At 39.7% G+C, this 19,654-nt stretch overlaps 1 protein-coding gene across 6 annotated transcripts in view; it reads right to left on the reverse strand.

The window, feature by feature from the left end:
• The window catches only part of RALGAPA1 (Ral GTPase activating protein catalytic subunit alpha 1), a 240,622-nt gene that overhangs the window by 37,347 nt on the left and 183,621 nt on the right, over positions 1–19,654 (reverse strand). For all 6 annotated transcript variants that reach the window (XM_038407488.2, XM_038407491.2, XM_038407485.2 and 3 more), the window contains 2 exons: positions 16,809–16,967; positions 14,194–14,321 (listed from right to left, as the gene is read on the reverse strand). In XM_038407488.2, coding sequence (XP_038263416.1) covers positions 14,194–14,321; positions 16,809–16,967 — 287 coding nt within the window. The remainder of the gene's footprint in view (positions 1–14,193; positions 14,322–16,808; positions 16,968–19,654) is intronic.

A 19,654-nucleotide genomic window follows, 5' to 3' on the forward strand; every position in this document is an offset into this window, starting at 1 on the left:
TAGCTTGACTACGTAGAGTTTCTGAATTTAGTAGACATTGTTGTACCGCATCAAATGTTGTACCGGAACGTAATCTGTTTGACAGCTCAATCCAATTTGTCAACGAGCGTAAATGATTTTTTTTTGATGTTTCATATTCTTTCAAAAGCTGATGCAAATTTCACCAGTCATTAAACCTGCAGTTGCCAGAAGAATGTCTGAGTTACAGAACAGTTTGCAGCAAAAACAAAACAAAACAAACAAAACAAAAAAAAACCTACATCTTTGGTCTGTGAATACACTAACCACGATGTATTAATTTGTTCCCCATTTTTCATTTTTTTCTTCATGCTGGATGACATAAATCGACAATTCGACTCATTAAATGGATAGTCAAATGTAGGATCGAGTTTTGAAGGACCATTTTTCACAGTAATCATTTGCATTGCATCAGTAATTGTCGGCCATGTACTTGGATCCAATCCTATGTCAGTCTCTCCACCTTCCAATGATTGTTCTTCAGTTTTAGATTTGGATAACAGTTCTTCATTTCTGGACTCTTCAGCTGAAGTAGTAAACCTTTGGATGGATGATGATTGTTCATCTTTATCAGTTAGCGAAGATAATCTTTGGTCACATCGTTGTTCATCTTTATCAGTTGATAAAGAATCTTTGGTTCGACTGATCTTCATCAGTTGATGAATAATCACTTTCAATGCATTGCTTGGAGCTTTCTCCTTAATTGTCAACTTTTTAAAAATACTTATATAAAGTACGAGATAGTTTTTCTAGTTCTTTTTGCCATTTCTCTCTTTGTTGCCGGTAGGCAGCACCAGAAAGTCATTTTCGTTTTTGTCCCGGAATTTTAGCCCTATAACCACTGGCACTGACGCGACACGGAAATTGGCAGGAATGGCGCCGATAGGGCGGTACAGTACACACAAGTAATCATGATTCCTGATTTAATCAATCAGTAACCCTTAAGGTTAACACATTTATGCACGTTCAAATTGAGTGACCATGTCACAGTGTGACATGATATTTTTCACGTCACGCTCTCATCGCACTACTGTACATGGCCGTAGGTAAGGCGCTAGTCATTGTAGCGAGAGTGCTCCCTACGAGCAGGGACACACACTGGACCCAGCCCTGCCTGGCATTTTCCCAGCGTTGATACCACCCAGCTGGAACTCTGAGCCCGAGGGGCATGCAATGGAGAGAGCTCCGGGGCTGGGCTTCAGCCAAGGAAGAGGTGCTGGGCTGGCTTTCTGGATGCTGCCCCTTTCTGCCCGGACACTCGCCCCCTGCAGGGGGAGGCAGAAGGAGACCCCAGGCACCGGTATGCTGTGCGGGGCTGGAGAGGGACGTGGCAGCCTCTGAGGCTCCAACAGGCAGAAGCTCCCCAGGTGTCCTGGGGACCATCCCGCCCAGCCCGGCTCTTACCTTGCTGGAGATCTGATCTGAGGTGGACACTTTCCAGACGAGTTTCTGGGGGCCCTCGTGCTCCCCTTCACTGCCCGAGGACTCATCTCCCGCCATCAACGCTCCTGACACTGGCGGTTGGGGCTGCTGATGGATCCCGGATTCTAGCCTCGGCCCTGTCCATCTTCTCTGACTCCTGCCGAGAGAGAGCACACAAGTTTGGCTCAGCCCGGGCTGCCGCTCCCCTCCCTTTCCCAGATAGGAGGCGGCGGTGGAGACAAGCTGAGGAGAAGCCCGCAGCTGGTGCTGGAGGAGCGTCCCGCCCAGCCACTATATTATGCCGCCACCCTATGCGTTCCGCGGCCGGAGCAGGGCCGTGCTACCGGCTCCCGCCTGAGGGGGTGTGGCAGCTGCCTTTGGGAGAGCGACGGGGACACACTCCCCACTGAACCGGCTTCTCCTGCCCTGCTGCACAGTCGATCAGAGCAACAGGCTGGTTACCGCCCCCGGGGCAGTCAGGATCCAGCCCAGGATGCTGCCTCAGGTCGGAGCTGGGGTCCCAGCATTATGCTGCCCCTGGTAATTTGCCGCCCCAAGCACTTGCTTGCTTTGCTGGTGCCTAGAGCCGCCCCAACTTCTGAAACCATTGTCATATTCTACAAGACTACTGTCTGTTAATTTTCCTTGTAAAAAACAAAAAAAAAAGCCAGGATTCATAGAATCATACAAAACAGGATACACACATCTTTTGCATACCCATAAACTTTTCTAATTTTTACCATATTAATCCATATTTGAATTGTATGTGAAGTCCACATCTATTATTGCTGATGAAGATGACCTGCAAAGGATTAAATCAATAATTATACTGTTTTTTTGCTTGTCTATATGTATAAAAGAAGGCCTCTTTTTTAATTTTTTTTTTATTTTTAAATTCTGATTGGGTTTGTTTTAAACCTTAGAAATATCAGGAATATCAAGTCTAGTTTTCCCGGTTTTGTTGGAGAACTTCTGGGAGGCATCAGGGATGTTGGTACGAGCTATAACATTTAAAAAGGACAAGAATGTTAAAACTTTAACAGAAGGCTTTTTTACCCCAAAATGTTAAATTAATGAGGTTAAACAGGTATTAACAAAAACTGTAATTTCCTGCTAGCTACAATGAGATCATACGTCATAAGACTGAATTAGTCATCTTCTCTTGCAACAAGAGAAAATCCCATATTTGTTTTTATAAAACCATTTCAAGTATATTTTACAATGGTGTAATTAAATATTGATTACTCTACTGAGTTCAAGAACAGTATATTTAAATTTCAGGATTTAAAACAGGAGTGAGAAATTAACAGGTATAAATGAGGCAAGCACCAACTCCTCACTATTAAACCTATATATGCAGTTATAATTCCATAACTTGTATAGCGGTCCCAGAGAACAACAGGATTCAGAACTACCTTACTGCTTTTCGGGGCACTCCACAGAAATTCTGTTTAAACAAAAATTCTCCTGACATAAAACAGTAAATACATTGAAGGAATTCTGTGTGTTGAATAATATATATCAGATATAGGCAGGTAGATATGGGAATGAACTGAAATATTCATTTTTCTAACATAGATGGGCAAAGTCAATCCATACAAAAATTGAGACAAGAACAATCTACAGTACAACATTCCATCAACTATATGAAAGTATGTGGCTCCGAAATATTTTTTTCTGTAATAGAAAGTGACCAGTGATGCCAGTAGCCCACCTTGAGAGAGTTTCATAATACAGCTTTATGAGTGGCAAATTATGCTAGCACAGATAGGTCACTTTTGCATCATTTATATTTGGCTCTTTCATCTCTTTCCAACATGTCTCCTGAAACTGGATAACAGAAGAATTGATAACAAAGCTGTGTTACTAATTCAGAAACAATTATTGACAACCTGTGTTTTTGATGCTCAAATTGTTAAACTAAACTAATACTGATCTAGCTAATGAAAAGAAATAAAAGCTTGTGAAAAAAGTCAGCATTTTTGACTTTGGGGAGGGGCAGAATTTTTAGCTTCTGATAATTTCACTTACTGTTACCATTCTAATATCCTTTGTTCTGAAGAAAGAAATATGCAATGAAGAAAGTGAAGTAAAGTATTTACGTGTCCTTACAAAAATACACATATGCTTGATACATACATCCCCAACACAGCTTTTGCAGTTACTTGAAGTGTCTATGTGACAAACACCAAGACAAGAGTTTAAAAACCAAATCACAAATGTTGGTTCAATCAGTGGTCTCTAGTGGTTAAAATCAAGGCATTTAAAGTGATGCTTTGGAACTACTCATTGCAAAAAATTCTATTCTTTCAACAGGTTACTAATAGATGATGTCTGAGAACAAGCTTGTACTACCCTTAAGATCCAATTGTTACTCAGAACACTGCCTAATCTTGCTCCCCAGTGTTGAATTTTAACTCTAATTGCATGATCAAGCCAATAAATTGGACTCAAGGGTCAAAAAACACTATCAAGTACCTACCCTGACAAAACTAGAGGTTGCAAGAAAATGCATTTCAAATAGAAGTAAGGCAAGACATGACAAGCGAGGGAGAGGCTATCAAAGCTTGAAAGACAGTCATCAATACTGACAGATTACTGTAATTCTGGCTGTCAGGATGATCGATTTAAGCAGCATATGCCAATCAATACTCTCATCATTTACTGAACAACATTAGATATATAGTTAGGTAAGATGTCCCTCAGATAAGACTCAAACTACATTTAACGAACATAAATAGCACAATTTATGCTTTGGAATTTTAGTCTTTTTTTAAAAAAATGGGAATAAAACATTTAACACAGCAGTACAATTATCCATACAAAATTTAGTTTACATAGTTTTATCTTTTTTGAATTTTCACTATTTATAGGACTACTGTATCATCCGTAATATATTTTAGAAATAGCTGAGTTTATAACATAAGATCCTAAAATGATTTGTTTGATTTTAGAATTTTTAAATACATGATTTCTTATGAATTAAAAGACATTTTCCTTTTCTTGGGTTTTCAAGAGGTTTGCTGTTCTGAGTACTTGAGCTGACTTTGGTTTACAGAAACCAAAATCCTTCTGATATATTTCCTTCGGTATTCTTTTTATAACTACTCATTATTGTTTAAATGTCCTTCGGAAATCAATGACAAATGCATACAGTAAACTAGTTTGCTCATAATAAAAAAACTATACAAAAATGGTTTGAACTTTTATTAGAGTTAAATGTAAAACAATTTTAACTCCACCTCTGCTCTCTAATATTTAGGTAATCTTACTTTAATGTAGAAAGTTGTACACTATGCTCATTGCTTTGAAACTGGAATACCTGAATAAACTAATAAAAATAATCTGATATAACATTAGCATACATCTCCGAATACTCCCAATTTTTAAGAGTAAATAAATTCTTATATTTCACATGTGAAACTAACTTATTTAATCTTGAATTGGTTAGAAGATGAGGAGAGTTTTTAGTACAATTTAGTTCTGCAATAATTGTCAAATCTACCCATGACAATGTGCTAGTGAGTCTGGATAGAAAATGCATAACTGTTGTGATTTTTTGCTTGGACTTGGGAAGCAATTTCCTTCATGGCATAGTGGGAGGGACTTTGGACATCCGGCCTTCCTTTGGCGCACTCAGCAGGGATCATCTGTTTGGATCACGTAGAATAAATCTACATACACAATATCTTATGATTAGGGATGGTGTGAATATTCACCTAAAATAACAGTATTGGAAATGCCCAGATATCTGTCTGGGGCAAAAAAATCAATACTGAACACCTAAAATTATATCTGTTGTCCATTCCTCCCCATCTGTGCAGGGCCAGATCTACCTTTTCTGTCACCCCAAGCAGTGAAGAAAAAACAAACAAACAAACAAACGAACAGTTGCCATCAAAGTGCCGCTGAGGAAGGAGTGCCGCCCCTTCTGATTTGCTGCCCCAGGTACCAGCTTCCTTAGCTGGTGCCTAGAGCCAGCCCTGCATCTATGGTGGGGGAGAGTCAGAGATGTACATTTTACCCCAGGTATTTATGCCCTAAACTACACTGTACTTTTGAAATCCCACAGTCAAATCTTGGATGCTCTGGGTTTTCAGAAATATGGTGCAATTTGGTGAGTGTCCTAGAGGTGTAAGGTAGTTTGAACAAAACTGCAGCAGCAAAATTCAGTTCAGGGGCAACTACAAGAGGATGTTTCAGAGTAGCAGCCGTGTTAGTCCGTATTCGCAAAAAGAAAAGGAGTACTTGTGGCACCTTAGAGACTAACACATTTATTAGAGCATAAGCTTTCGTGAGCTACAGCTCACTTTGACGATGAAGTGAGCTGTAGCTCACGAAAGCTTATGCTCTAATAAATTTGTTAGTCTCTAAGGTGCCACAAGTACTCCTTTTCTTTTTACAAGAGGATGCGTATTTCCACATTTTCAGGAGAGGCCATAGTGATCAGTGGTAGCCTGCAAAGCTATCCCTAGGGTATGACGAATGGGGGCGACCACCCCAAGCTCCACGTTTTGGGGGTCCCCATGCTTCCCAAGGAAGCGGGAGGGGAGGCGGGCAGGGAGGAGCCACCCCTACCAACTTCCCTCTCCCCCAAGCACCTCCGGCCCGCCGACAGGCCCCACTGATCAGCCCTTCCCCTCCCTCCCAGTGCCTACAGCCAATCAACTGTTTCGTGGCATTAGGAGGCACTGTGGGGGAGGGAGCGAGGGTGCAGTGTGCTTGGTGGAAGGGGACGGAACTGGGCGGGGAAGAGGCAGGGCAGGGGCCTTGGGGAATGGGTGGAGTGGGGGCAGGACCTGGGCAGAACTGGTGGGGAGTCCCCCACGGCAGACAGCAACTCGCGCCTATGTCCCAGGCCCCACAGCTCCCTACGGACAGCCCTGGTAGCCTGAGAACTCTTCTGTCACTATTTGGGGATATGAGATAGAGAGCGAGTGTGAGAGTGCGCAAGCACTGCTTACGACATTTATATTGGGTATTCAACGACTGATGCAAAATATATGGTATTAATTGAATACTGATATTTTTCTTTCCTAGACTGGAAAAATAGGGTGGTTGGGGTAGGAGGAAAAAAGAAACTGGCATTAGTGAACCAGGTTCCTGCCTTCTATTTTTATATTTCTATGGTAATAGTACCCATGTTTAAGAAGAAACCTATGATTAGAATTGTGAATAATGAGCAATTCCAGATCATACAAGACAAAAAAACCTCAGATTATTGCAAATTGTAGTTAAAGTTGTTCAATTCGTAGAATTAAAAATACAACACGCAGAAAAAAATAAAGTGCTATAATATATATTTGTTAAAAGGTTATTGAAGATACTAATTTAAGACCCATTATTCCCCCTACTTTAGTTTCTCTGGCATAGAGGAGTTTCCTGTGTTGTGTCACGGCCTAAACACACAGATTTCTCATTATCCAACGAAGTCAAGACAATCCAAAGTAGTCTACATTCAGCTCTCTGTAGTCTCCTGACAGAATGGCTCCTGATGGAGCCGGATTAACAGTGCAAAGGAAGAACCTCAAACTCAGTCTGCAATGACCTGAACCATTTTGCACAGAAGTATGCCATGTTGCGTCACTGGCTACTTTGCTCACCAGCTCCTAATCTGTGGCTTTAGATTGCTGCAGAGATTCTGCAGGATCTAGGAAAAGGAGAGAGCATCCTGTAGAGCTTGCACTAACCCAGTGGTTCTCAAAAACTTTAGCACCTTGAGGACCCCCATTTTGATTTAAATTTTTTTGCGGACCCCCAAGTCCCCTGCTCAGTTTCAGGCCCCACCCCCATTCCTCCTCTTCCCCCAAGGCCCCACCCCCACCCCGCCTCTTCCCGCCCCTGCTCCACCCCGTCCCCCAGCTCTTTCCACCCCCTCCCCCAAGTACACCCTGTCCTGCTTCTCCTAGCGCCTCCTGCACACCGGGGAACAGCTGTTCTGCAGCGTGCAGGAGGCGCTGGGAGGAAGAGAGAGGAGCTGATCCGTGGGGCTGGTGGCCCCGGACATGATTCCACCCACTCCCCTGAGTGCACCCCCTCCCCACTCCTCCCCCTCCCTCCCAGCACCTCCTGCATGCCGCGAACAGCTGTTTCCTGGCGTGCAGGAGGCGCTGGGAGAGAGGGAGAGGAGTTGATCAGCAGGGCCTGCAGACCCTCTGGAGTACTCTCGTGGACCCCAGTTTGCGAAACGCTGCACTAACCTATTCTGAACCTTGATCTGTTGGTTTCAGTTCCACTTGTGGAAGCAGAAGAGCTCTTAGTCACTATTTTCTCCCCCCAGCCATTTTTCCAGAGCTTGAGAATCTTTCATTTTTATATTCTGATTTAAAAATACACATCTTAGACGTGACAAGATTAAAAAGAATTGGCTATAGAAAGCAGAAAAGGATAACATTGCTCTCTAATACTTTTACTTTAGTAATAAAGACAATTAAAGTATCAAGTTCAGTGGAAGAGGAATACTTCTATAAGCCACTAAAGTTCATTTGGTATAATACCCTTCAGTTCGCTGTTCAAATAACTATCTTAAGGTTATTTTTTAAATCTCCCTTCTGACTATTCACAAATCGCAGCCTGAAAATTTAACAGATCAATATAAACTTTTCTTAATTAAATGAAAAAAATCTGCCCCAGAACTTGAATGGTACAAAATTTCTCAGTTTATGATATATTATTACTTCACACCATTTTTATTTTTAAGATAAAAATAAGATGGAATTTCAAACATGGAAAGATTATCTGAAGGCAGATGTTAGTCTAAGAGGCACAACAAATATGAGCTCTGTTTTCCTGTAAAGCCCTCTTCTGGGCCAATCAGTAGAAAGCATATCAAATAAATCAAGTAAGCCCCTCTTCATTAGAAGTTTGAATTTTACAAGTAACTTCAAAATATTTTCAACCTTGAAGTGAAACCTCAAAACATTATCTCATGAATAAAACAAGTGATGGAAACAATAAGGACTCAAAATGAATATTAAAAACAAAGATGTAGGGAGAAGAGTAATGTGTTGGTGTACAAGGAAGATTTTTTCCGTTCTCATTAAAACAATTATGTTGAAAGGCTAAAGGTTTGATAACAATGTTTCAACTACTAACACTTCAGGAATATACTATAAAGAAAATGTAAGACCAGTTAGTGTCCAGGCAGAAACCAGGTGTTTATAAATAGAAAGGCTAGGAAACACTATTTTTCTAACTATTTAGCAATCCTGCTTTATTTATATATCTTAGTTTACTGATATTGCCTCCTTTTCCTTTAAATTTTAGGCAGAATCCTTAATGGACATTAGCCCACATTACAAAACCACCAAAAACATTTTTCATGATTGTCACTCTCTCCTAGCAGAAAGCTGCAAGAGCAAGATCATGTTATAGTTCAAGACCTATATGCACTGGCAGAATGGTGTGGAAAGATTCATTCAGTGCCTATTTCCAACTTAGAGTTGCTAGCACTGCAAGCCTCTTACGAGCAAAGTTTATCAAAGTAAACAAATTATTTATATTGAATGGCAAAGTTTTTGAGTCAAGAATAGAACTACCCCCTTTTCTGTAAACCTACATGCATGTTTTCTGAAACATTCTCTCCATGAAAGCTTATTTTTGTATTTTTATATAATGGAGGCCCCTTTCTTCTTCTAAGCAAGCAGGTGAGTTACGGGCTAACTCAGCAATCCAACAGCATTACATGTACTACCCCATGTATAGAAAGATCCTAGATTGATCATTTGCTCTGATTGTGGTTGTAGCATACTAACAAGTATGCTTAGCTGTTGGAGAGAGAGTGCCTTTCATTATTTTGCCAGCAACTTTTTTGGTGGGTCCAAGAATGGCATTAGTGGCACTAGAAGGTGCTATAACAAGCCTTATTTATCCAAAAGACTGACTTTTTGACACAAAGATTTGGGGTGTGGGCAATAAAGCATGGAAATTCAGGGAACCAAGGATTTTTGGAGATCTAAGAAATTGAGGGAGATTGAAGGAACAACTGTAAATTAGATTCTAAATTCCTGATTGACCCAAAATGAGATTTTTAAAGGCTTCTGTATTGGCACTATGAATTAGAACAAACATCCTCTGACTTTATCAAATTCAGATTAGCTCACTGAACTGTATGGAAATCCTTGGTCACATATTCTCACTAAAAATCCACAAATGAGCAAGACCACTCAATATCGTCACATTCTATGTACTGAACCTACCTACTGATAGGAAAATCAGAAATGGTGGAGAGTTTGAACATTCCATTGTTCATGAGACATAAGCTGAACACCAGAAGAAAAAATGATCTATACTTGTATCATGCAAATACTGAAGCCACGTGGACTGAGAGCATCTTGCTGGGCTGAGGGGTGAGCAGGTGGTGTCTCCTGCAGCTACTGCTGCCGCTGGCACCTTGCACACTGGAAGGCAGATACATTAGTCCTAGAATGTTAAAAGCCCTCTTCCCTACTAGCTGAGAAGGGGCTACCTCAGGTCAATTAGGGACACCTGAGTCCAGTTAAGGGCTGCCTGAGACCTTTTAAAACCCCTCCTCTGGTGAGAGAAAGGGGGAAGAGAGAGAGGCAAGCTCCTTCCAGGCTAGTGGCAGCAGGGAAATAAGCTGCTCCAGGAGAGGCTGTGCTCCTTCCCATAGGGGAAACAGCCAAATCTGAGTGCCTGCTAGGGAAAGGATTGATTCCCCAGGCAACCAGCAGGATGACACCCTGCACCAGCGAGGAGACAGCAAAAGGTGCCCCCCTGGGTTTTTTGTGTTTATGAGACTGTTTCCTTTTTGGTTGGTGGAGGATCACCCCTTAGGCTGACACTGAGGCCTATCCTGAAAATATGACCAAAGGAGCACAGAAGGGGGAAGGCAAACCCTGCCCTGAGTGGGGCTGATTACTCTAGGACCCACCATCACCAGAAGGGGAAGTGCTAAGTCTGGCGAGACGAAGGACGTGCCATGCCACACTGACCCAAGATTGTTTCTCTAATCCTGAGACCAACACAGCTATAACAATACTGTAAATTACAATGGTAGATATTTATAGACTGTGCTCAAGTCACCTCTTAATCTTTTCTTGAAACTGAATAGACTACTGAGCTTCTTTAGTTTCTCACTACAAAAATATTTTCCAGACCCTGAATCATTCTTGTAGCTCTTTTCTGAACCCTTCTCAGTTCTTAAAAAAAATTTTTTTTTTTTTGAAGTGTGGAAACCAGAACTGGAGACAGTATTCTAGTAATGGTCTCATAAATGCCATATACAGAGGTAATACCAGCTTCCAGCTCCTACTTGATATTCCCCTGATTACTCATTCAAGGATCACGTTCATGCTCTTAGTTACAGCATTGCACTGTGAATTCTTATACAGTTGGTTATCTTCCATTAGAATAGCAAAAACATTTTCAAGGGTGATACCTATAATAAAATTCCAGTTGCAAAGTTACAGTAATCTACACACACACACACACACACACACACACACACACACACACACACACACACACACACACACACACACACACGAGAGCCATAACATTTTGAAACAGTAGAACACAAATGTAATGAAATCAAACTACATGCACCTAGACAGTGACACCAGACTCTTCCCTTCAGTCACCATTACTCTTTCAGGTTCCAATCCTGCAAAGACTTGCACATAGTAAGTAGTCCCAGCAAGCATGTATGTGTTTGAATAACTGGGGCTCTAGAGACCTCCACCTTGGCTTTTTAATCACTAAAAAGCCCCTTCCGGAGACGGAGAAGTACACAGCTGGGTATCACCTGACCAACAGTAATCCAAAAATGTCTTCCAGGTAGCATATACTACATACTGAATGGTGGCATGGCATGGTGGGATGAATATCAGACTGGAGTCAGACTCCTGTGTTCTAATCATGGCTTTGAAATCAACTACTACAGTGGTTTTGAACAACTTTAACATCTCTCTTTCTCTCTCAATTTCTCCAGCTTCAAAAAGGAGAGAATACTCAACTACAGGACACAGCTGCCAACTTTCACGTGGTAAATAAGCACCCCGACTTTCACAATAAGCCAAAAATCAAGCAAATCCCATTTCAAAACAAGGCCAAAACAAGCCAATCCCTAAGAACCCCAACACTCTATATGACTAGATCCCCCCAGCATGCAGTCTGGGACTGTGGTGGGCCCACGGTGCACCCATGACTCTCTCCCCCTCTTTGCCCCCCCTTTCCCCTGCTTGCCAGGAGCAGATGAAAAAAAACAAGCAACAAGCTACAAGCCAAACAAGCAACAACCTACAAGCCAAAAAGTAGCCAACAAGCAACTCACAAGCCAATTAAGCCAAAACCAAGCCCAATTTCTGCGTTTTTTTCCACAGGTTTGGCATGTCTGCCACAGGGTTTGAAGAATGTCTCTGACACTCATTTGCCAGAACACTCATCTAGTCTGTCATGACTTGCCCCCTCAAAACCCAGTCTAATTTAATTACTATTGCCTCATCTTCAATGTCATCAATAAATCACAATGCTGCCCACAATTAAATCTGCCCCTCCTGTCCAAATAAATAAACAAACAAAATTAAATAAATAAAAATCAATTTGGTTCCTGCTACTTCTTTGCAGGGCTCAGTTGTGCTGCAACTGCCCCACTGCTAGACATGCAGAAGGTCCCTGACCTATCATAAACCTCTCCCACCTGGGCTCTCTGCTCCTCCCTCCTGATTACCTTCTGAAAAGTCAAGGCTCCAACTAGTCTGGTCTCTTTCATCCTCTCCCCTCCTAAAAATGGACTAGTATACCTAAGCCACTCTACTCCCTCCTTCTCCTTTTCCCTCCTTCTAAAGGAGTAGCAACAGGGCTATTCTGTCCTTCTCTTCTCCATAGAAGCAGGCTGGGGATTCACAGCCCAATTCACCAGGGCAAACATTTTATTCATCCTGGGAAAGAAGGTATTTGAAGCCCTGCTCACATCCTTCACAGAGGTATCATGAGGATTAGATAATGCAAGTGTTTGCATTTACAGTAGTTAAAGACTTTTATCTTCGAAGTATTACGAAGAGCAGTGAACACAACACAATCCGAGCATAGGCAGATGACAATTCACTCTATGTCACCAATTAATAATGCAGTCATTTAAAACTGGTACTCAGTACAGTACATTGACACTTAATGTGCATGCTAAATGGGGTCACAAATTCCAACAACATACAGAGGATATCTTTCATAGCAAAGCAATGCTAATGATTTAAAATGATAAAAGTCCATATTTTAATGATGACCCCTGTATATAATAATGATGTATGATAATATGTAGATAAGCAACTACAATTAGGAGCACAGAATCAGCAATCTTTGTAGGAGTTCTTGCAGTATATATAACCTTCAGGTCCTGTACAAATTCAGGGCACAGAATTTAAAACCTGCAGATTACATCTCTGGGATTTGTTACATGCAAAAGTATTCCTCACAAAAGCTCAGATACACTGCTACTTTGCATAGCACATAGAAGGTTATTTCAAGGCAAGTAACTTTCAACTGTCCACCCTCCATGGTTCAGTACACACGTAAGCCCCAGATCTTTTTGAGGTCAAATGACGGCAACACATTTGAAATTCCTAGTCCAAGCCACTTTGAGAGACAGCCAAAAAAACAAAAACAAAAATCCATCAAACAAAAATTCAAACAAAAAACTCAGACCTCTCCAAAAGTGAAATAATGGTGCATCTGCATATCTGTCAACAAAAAGAGACTGCAGAAATGTCATTAAATGTGATACCATCATCCATCTATAAATCTATATCATATCAAATGGGACAATAAAAGCAAAATTACACAACTACTACAAAGTCAATTTCTGAAGGAATACAGAACATTTAAGTAATAGTCTATCAGTTGACAAATGCAAGGCAATAAATCTACACTGCAGGTAGAAGTTAACATACAGAATTGAAAAAAAATCTTAATTCAAATTTAACTCTCCTGTTCATTACTTAAAATAGATACAACAAGAACATACATTTACTTGGTCAAAAACAATAATAGGAGAAGTCAATCTTAGAAAGGGGAGAAATGTAAAAAACAAACCATTTACTATGTAATGATATATATTGATAAAAGTATGTAGCTATATTACATCAAGTGGTATTAATTTTTTTCTTTTTTTAAAGTGGACTAGTTTACCTCATGTTTTTATTTTCACTTCATGCTGTTCTGTAATCTTATTTTCTTGGGAGCGCCTTGTTCTGAAGTTTACAGAAATATAAAATTCCAACAGGAAAAGGTGATAAACTTTTCAGGCATCTCTATAAAGACATGTCTGTGTAACTCTGACGATGGCCTGGTGCTCTTAACTGTATTATACAACTATGTATCGGGTACCACAATAATCAAGCTAATAAGCAGCAATAATAGAAAGTAATTTTCTCTTTTTGAAACAAAAACAATCCCACTGGGATTGAAAAACAAAATTACACAATGTTAATGAATAAATATCTACTTTCACTAAAGGAACAAGCTGCTAATAATTCCACAAATCAGCTATTTTTGGAAAAATCTGTATATGAAATGGACTTGTATGTAAAACCATCATTCCTTATTTAATAGCACAAAAGCATCTTCATTTGGGCAATTTTAAAACATTAATCTGAAATTTCTTAAAAAAAAATCAGTTTAAAAAATATTCCCTGAATTAAGTTGATCGAAATCTAAGATTTAAACAAAAACATGAGAAAAATGTCTTTAGCCCTAAAAAGTCAATGTATGTGAAAACTGTACAGGTGAAAAGGATACAAGTTTTGATATAATGGAATCAGTGATTTCAGCGCTCGGCTTGCATTTATAGCTGTTGCACGAACCATAATAGGAAGAATTTTTCCATTAACAATAGCGCCATCGAAGAGTGGACCAAAGAATGGAACCTGAATCAGAAATTAATAAATTCAACCCTAATATGAAATCTCTGCTATAACAATTGGAAATCAACATTAATAATGGGGAGCGCATCATTTTTTTCCCTCCTCCTCATCTCTGGTTAATCAGAACAATTATTTGTGATAGACCTATTATTTCATGAAAATACACAGCCATATAACTACATGTTGACCTTGGTAACAGGTAATTTTTCTGCACATTCTGTTTTAAGTAACCATTTGAATATTGTGTCTCATACAGGCTTATTTTCAACACTTTCTGCCAAAAGCCTAATAGTAAGTCATGTATGTGACACTTGTGAAGTTCAAAGGCTAGGTGAGGGGAAATGACTACCCACTTTAAAAACAATTACATCTTTAGATACAGCATGCATCTATATAGTGTGGAACTTTCTAAATGTGCACATAACAGTCATCTGACTATTATTGGATCTTCATTCACCACTCTTTCCCCCCATTTGTTGCTCTCATTTTTTATATCACATCTACAATTAGACCTGTATGCTTTTTGAAGCAGAAACCACACATGAAATCTTGATTCCCCACTGAAGTCAATGGGAGTTTTGCTGTTGATTTGAAAAGGGCAAGGATTTTACCTCCATGTCTACTGTGTGCGTAATGTATTTTAGCACACATTGGGAGCCAAGTTCCTAAATAATAAAATCAGTCTGAATGCTTTTTGCTTGCTTACATGTTAAACAAATTGAAAATAAAAGAGTCTGATTGCAGGTGGAAGGCCTATTCCCTATTTGCTCTCATGTGTTTCCTTCACTGCAGTATTAATTATGATAACTTCATGTGAAACTCACTGATGTCAAATCTTGCATTTGTGTGTACATGATGAATTGATACATGGCTAACTACCAGGTATGTCTGCAAATTCAGGCATTGCGTATACAAACTTATAAGCACAGTTTTAGAAGTTAGGCTGAGACTAGCAGAAAGTTTGATCCTTAATATAGGTATATCCCCAAAAGTCCACAGAATTATCTGGCTCTAATATTTTGACATCGTATTTTTCACTGACCAGTTAGCATCTGAGACTCCCCCATCACTCTGGAGCAGCTGTGTGTGGACCTCTGGGGTTCTGTGGAGCACTTGCTGGTGTTTCACAGATAGAGGGAAGATACTGGATCTCTACTTTATTTTTAGCTACTAAATAGCATCAAAAGAGTAAAAATATATAAAATACCTTATTTTTTGTGTATGTAAACAATTGCTGTAGTTGCCACTGCAAGGATTTTATATGCAAAAAAAGAGAAGTGATCTATATGGTGATCATGAATGGGAGAGGTACCTAATAGGCAATCTATCTGCTAAGATGTGATCCACACTACAAAAGAGTTTTAGTTCACTATTTTTGCCATTACTCATGCCATTACTCAATTTTGAGAATCTTAAAGTTATCTAGTTTGATTGGTGAAGTCACTCATTTTTCATGTAATTGAAGATGCTATTAGAGCAAGGATGTTCCCTTCTTAGTTAAAGCAATTAAAATAATAATAAAATATGGCAATAATAAAACCCCTCATACTTTCTAGTAAGAAAAAAATGTAGTTTTAATTGAAATGTGTGCATCCTTGGTAGTACCATACTATTTATGGCATTAGTGTTATACTGAATGCCATATGAATGCCACTACCATACCACATTCAGCGCCATATGGTTGACTTCCCATTTCTCTCATGTAGCATATTAGTATTAATATTTATAGTAAACAAAATCCAGTGTAGTGAAATACAAATCTGTAAATCCATGCCCCTGCCATCACACCTATGAATTAAATGATCCAACCACTCATTGCTGCTTCTATTTCAACAGCTGCTCAATCCACATTGAATGGTTGATCTGGTGCCGTTAAAGAGTATTGCTATGAGAAAGACAGGGAGGCAACCACACTAAGTCCCCAGTTCAACAAAATATTTAAGCATATGCCTTACTTTAAGCAAGGCAAATAGTCCCATTAAAGCTAACATGCTTAAATACCTTTCTGGGCCTGAATTCCTGAGTGGCAGTCTAAAGGAAAGGTAGAAATGGCTGAGAGAGTAAGGAAAGGAAACCAATAACAGTGAATGGAGCAAGGAGGAAGAGATAGCCAGCTAAGGACACAGATCTAGGATTTGGATTCATGTGCTAATACAATACAATAAAAACCTAACAAACCAGACTAATTTAATTTAATCTAATCTCAGAGTTCAAGTGACTACATAAAATATTCTAACCTTTGTTCTTGCAGTTTATATTAGTTATCAGAACTGCTTGATGGGATTATGGCCCTTTTGTTCACAGTTGCTTATTTTCCTCTCTACACTGCACCCAGTATACATGACTTCTATCTTGTAGTTATTACTACTGTCATTATTAAAGAAGGATTACCTTGTCGGATCAATATATCACACCATAAAAAACAGTAACACATATCTAGACAACTCAAAAGTTAGTCAACACATGAGGGAAAACAAAAGAAAATTTTACCTCTGGTTTTTTCATGATCTGGATACTGAACATGTGGTTTTTCATTGGATAGATAACAATGAGAACATCACCGAATTCTGTAGGAATTATTCCTCTTCTGTAGTCTCGAGTATGCTCTGACCAGACTATGTGCACTTCATCATTTCCTAAATGTCTTAGCTGGAAAAAAAAGGGAAAAACAAAATTATTTTTAACAGCTGAGTACACACTACTGCAGCTGTAGAGATATAGCCAAGGCTTGTATTCCAAATGACAATGAACTGAAGAAGAATTTGTGGGGTGCAGAGAAAGGACACATCCAAACCACATTGTAATGTCCCTGTTTAAATGCAAGTCAAAGCAAACATTCACAATTAGGTCTGTGTTTAGTATGCTGATGTCAGGTATGACTTTTTTAAAATGAACAACTGTGACAATATAGAATATTTCCAAGTTAAATCTACTATTTTCCCTAATAAAATTGGTTGAAGATGTTCAGTGGCTTGTATTTGATTTACCAAAATACCTTCTATCCTCACACCAAGATTAATAGGGACTAAGTTTGTAAGTGTGAAACCTTTCTATATCAATTCTCAGAGCAGTTTGAATGAATCTGTGGCTACAAGATTTGTATTTGAGGAATTTGGAACTTTGCTCCTCTTGTCAGATTGGAAATGGGCTACCATCAAATAAAATAATCATAGAGAAGAATGTAATCTGGATTTTCCATGGCCCCAAAACCGCTGAAACTAAGTATATATTTTTTCTTGAAATCTGAATACCTTTGCAAATTTTCAATGGCCAGAAGTTTTGTGATAAACAACTTATTCAAAATGTGCACCACTGAAATCATTCTGAACAATAATATACTAGGTTAAAAGAAATACTTTTAACTCATTTGGGGTGTGACTTTCAAAACTGCTCACAATTGGTTGAATTCTTCCATTAAGTCAGTGGTAAACTCCCATCATCTTTCATGAAAGTAGAATTAGGCCAATGATGAACACTTTTGAAAATCTCAACCTTACGCTCCAAAATTCATCTTCTCTTAAAATGTATTCTTTCCTGAAAAGTCATTGCAAAAATGGCATGAGGTGGCTCCATGTTTATTATTTCTCAATGGATTTCTTGATCCAATGAGTTCAGTGTACAGATAAAATGATGTTTCCTCCCACTAAGTGACAGCCCTGAAAACTCAACCTGGCATCTGAAAAAGCAAACTGCTTTCCCTCTCACACTTCATCACCAATAACAAAGGTTGTATGTGACAAATTAAGTCTTCAGTTATACCAGTTCTATCCCAAATTATACCACAGATGACATCTCTGTTGGCCCATTGCCTTCAGTTAGCTTACACAGCATCACATGATTGGAATTCAGTAAACTATTCTATTGATACTAGAGTTCAACTCACTCTTTGAACTGTGCTGGCTCTGCATTGATAATAAGAGTAAGAAGTAGTCAGCAGATACTATCCTGAAGACACCCCCTCCCCCCCGTTAAATCAGAAAGGGCCTCTTTTACAGTCATTTTAAGAGCATATCTGTACTTTTATTTAAAGTAAAACCTATGCAGCATCTCTGGATAATAAACAGATACTTCTGAGTAGAGGATGATTTAACAATATAACCTACAAACCTTCTAGAATACTATTTAGGATTTACTTAAAAGGGGATAAATTTCAGGGCCTAATCAGGTTGTTAGTGGCCGCCTTTGCATTATTACATGTTTGTGCTGTTCTCTGTTTGTTTGTAACTGCATACAAGAGTTTTTAAAATAAAGTCTCAGTGAAAAGAGACTCTCACATTTCTAGCAGACAAGGAGGATGTTCTTGTGGCCCCGTACAGTACTGAACCTACATCTCCTGAGTCTCAATTCCTGACTCTGACACAGACTTCTTGTATGATCCTGAACAAGTCAATTCTCTTTCAGGGTCACATAAAACAGTTACTTACACTATAGTGACTGGTTCTTCGGGATGTGGTGTCCACACAGAGTTGCACTCTGATGTGCATGTGCCCCATGCATACAAGAGGATTTTTTTTTGTTTATGGGGGCCAAACCTGCACCCTAGCACTCCTTATAACAGAGTGTATATAGGGTGAGGTAGCTGAAAACCACACTCAGTTCCTTCAGTCAGAATCCCATAGGATCAGGGCTCTGATTAGCAGGGAAGGAAGGCAGGCTATGGAATCTGTGTGAACATATCTTGAAGCAGCACAGTTACTGTAGGGTAAGCGATGGTTCTCTCTTCTTCTAGTGAGTGTCCACACAGATTCCACTCTTGGTGACCTACAAGCAATTGCCTATTGCCTGGAAGTGGATTTGAGAAGTTCTATTTGAATGAAGATTGTAAGAATGCCCTACCAAAGCTAGCATCTGATCTGGATTGCTTGTACCAGGCAATAGTGAATGGTAAATCATAGAAATGTAGGACTGGAAGGGATCTCACTAGGTCACCTAGTCCAGACCCCTGCACTAAAGGTAGGACTAAGTATTATCTAGACCATCCCTGATGGCAGTTTGTCTAACCTGTTCTTAAAAACCTCCAATGACGGAGATTCCACAACCTCCCTAGGCAATTTGTTCTAGGGTTTAACTATCTTTACAGTTAGGAAGTTTTTTCTAATGTCTGACATTACTGCAATTTAAGCCTCATCATTCCTTGTCCTGTCCTCAGCAGTTAAGGAGAACAATTTATCACCTTTTCTTTGCAACAACATTTATGTACTTGAACCTGCTGTCATATCCCCTCCCCCCAGTCCGACTGGGGACAGGAGAGGCGTGGGAGTCCGGGGGGGGCCTGTCAGGGATCGGGGATGTGGATAGGTCGAGGCAGTCAGGGGACGGGGGGGGGGCTGGATAGG

Source organism: Dermochelys coriacea, chromosome 6 (assembly GCF_009764565.3).
Source record: "Dermochelys coriacea isolate rDerCor1 chromosome 6, rDerCor1.pri.v4, whole genome shotgun sequence".
Taxonomy (NCBI): domain Eukaryota; kingdom Metazoa; phylum Chordata; order Testudines; family Dermochelyidae; genus Dermochelys; species Dermochelys coriacea.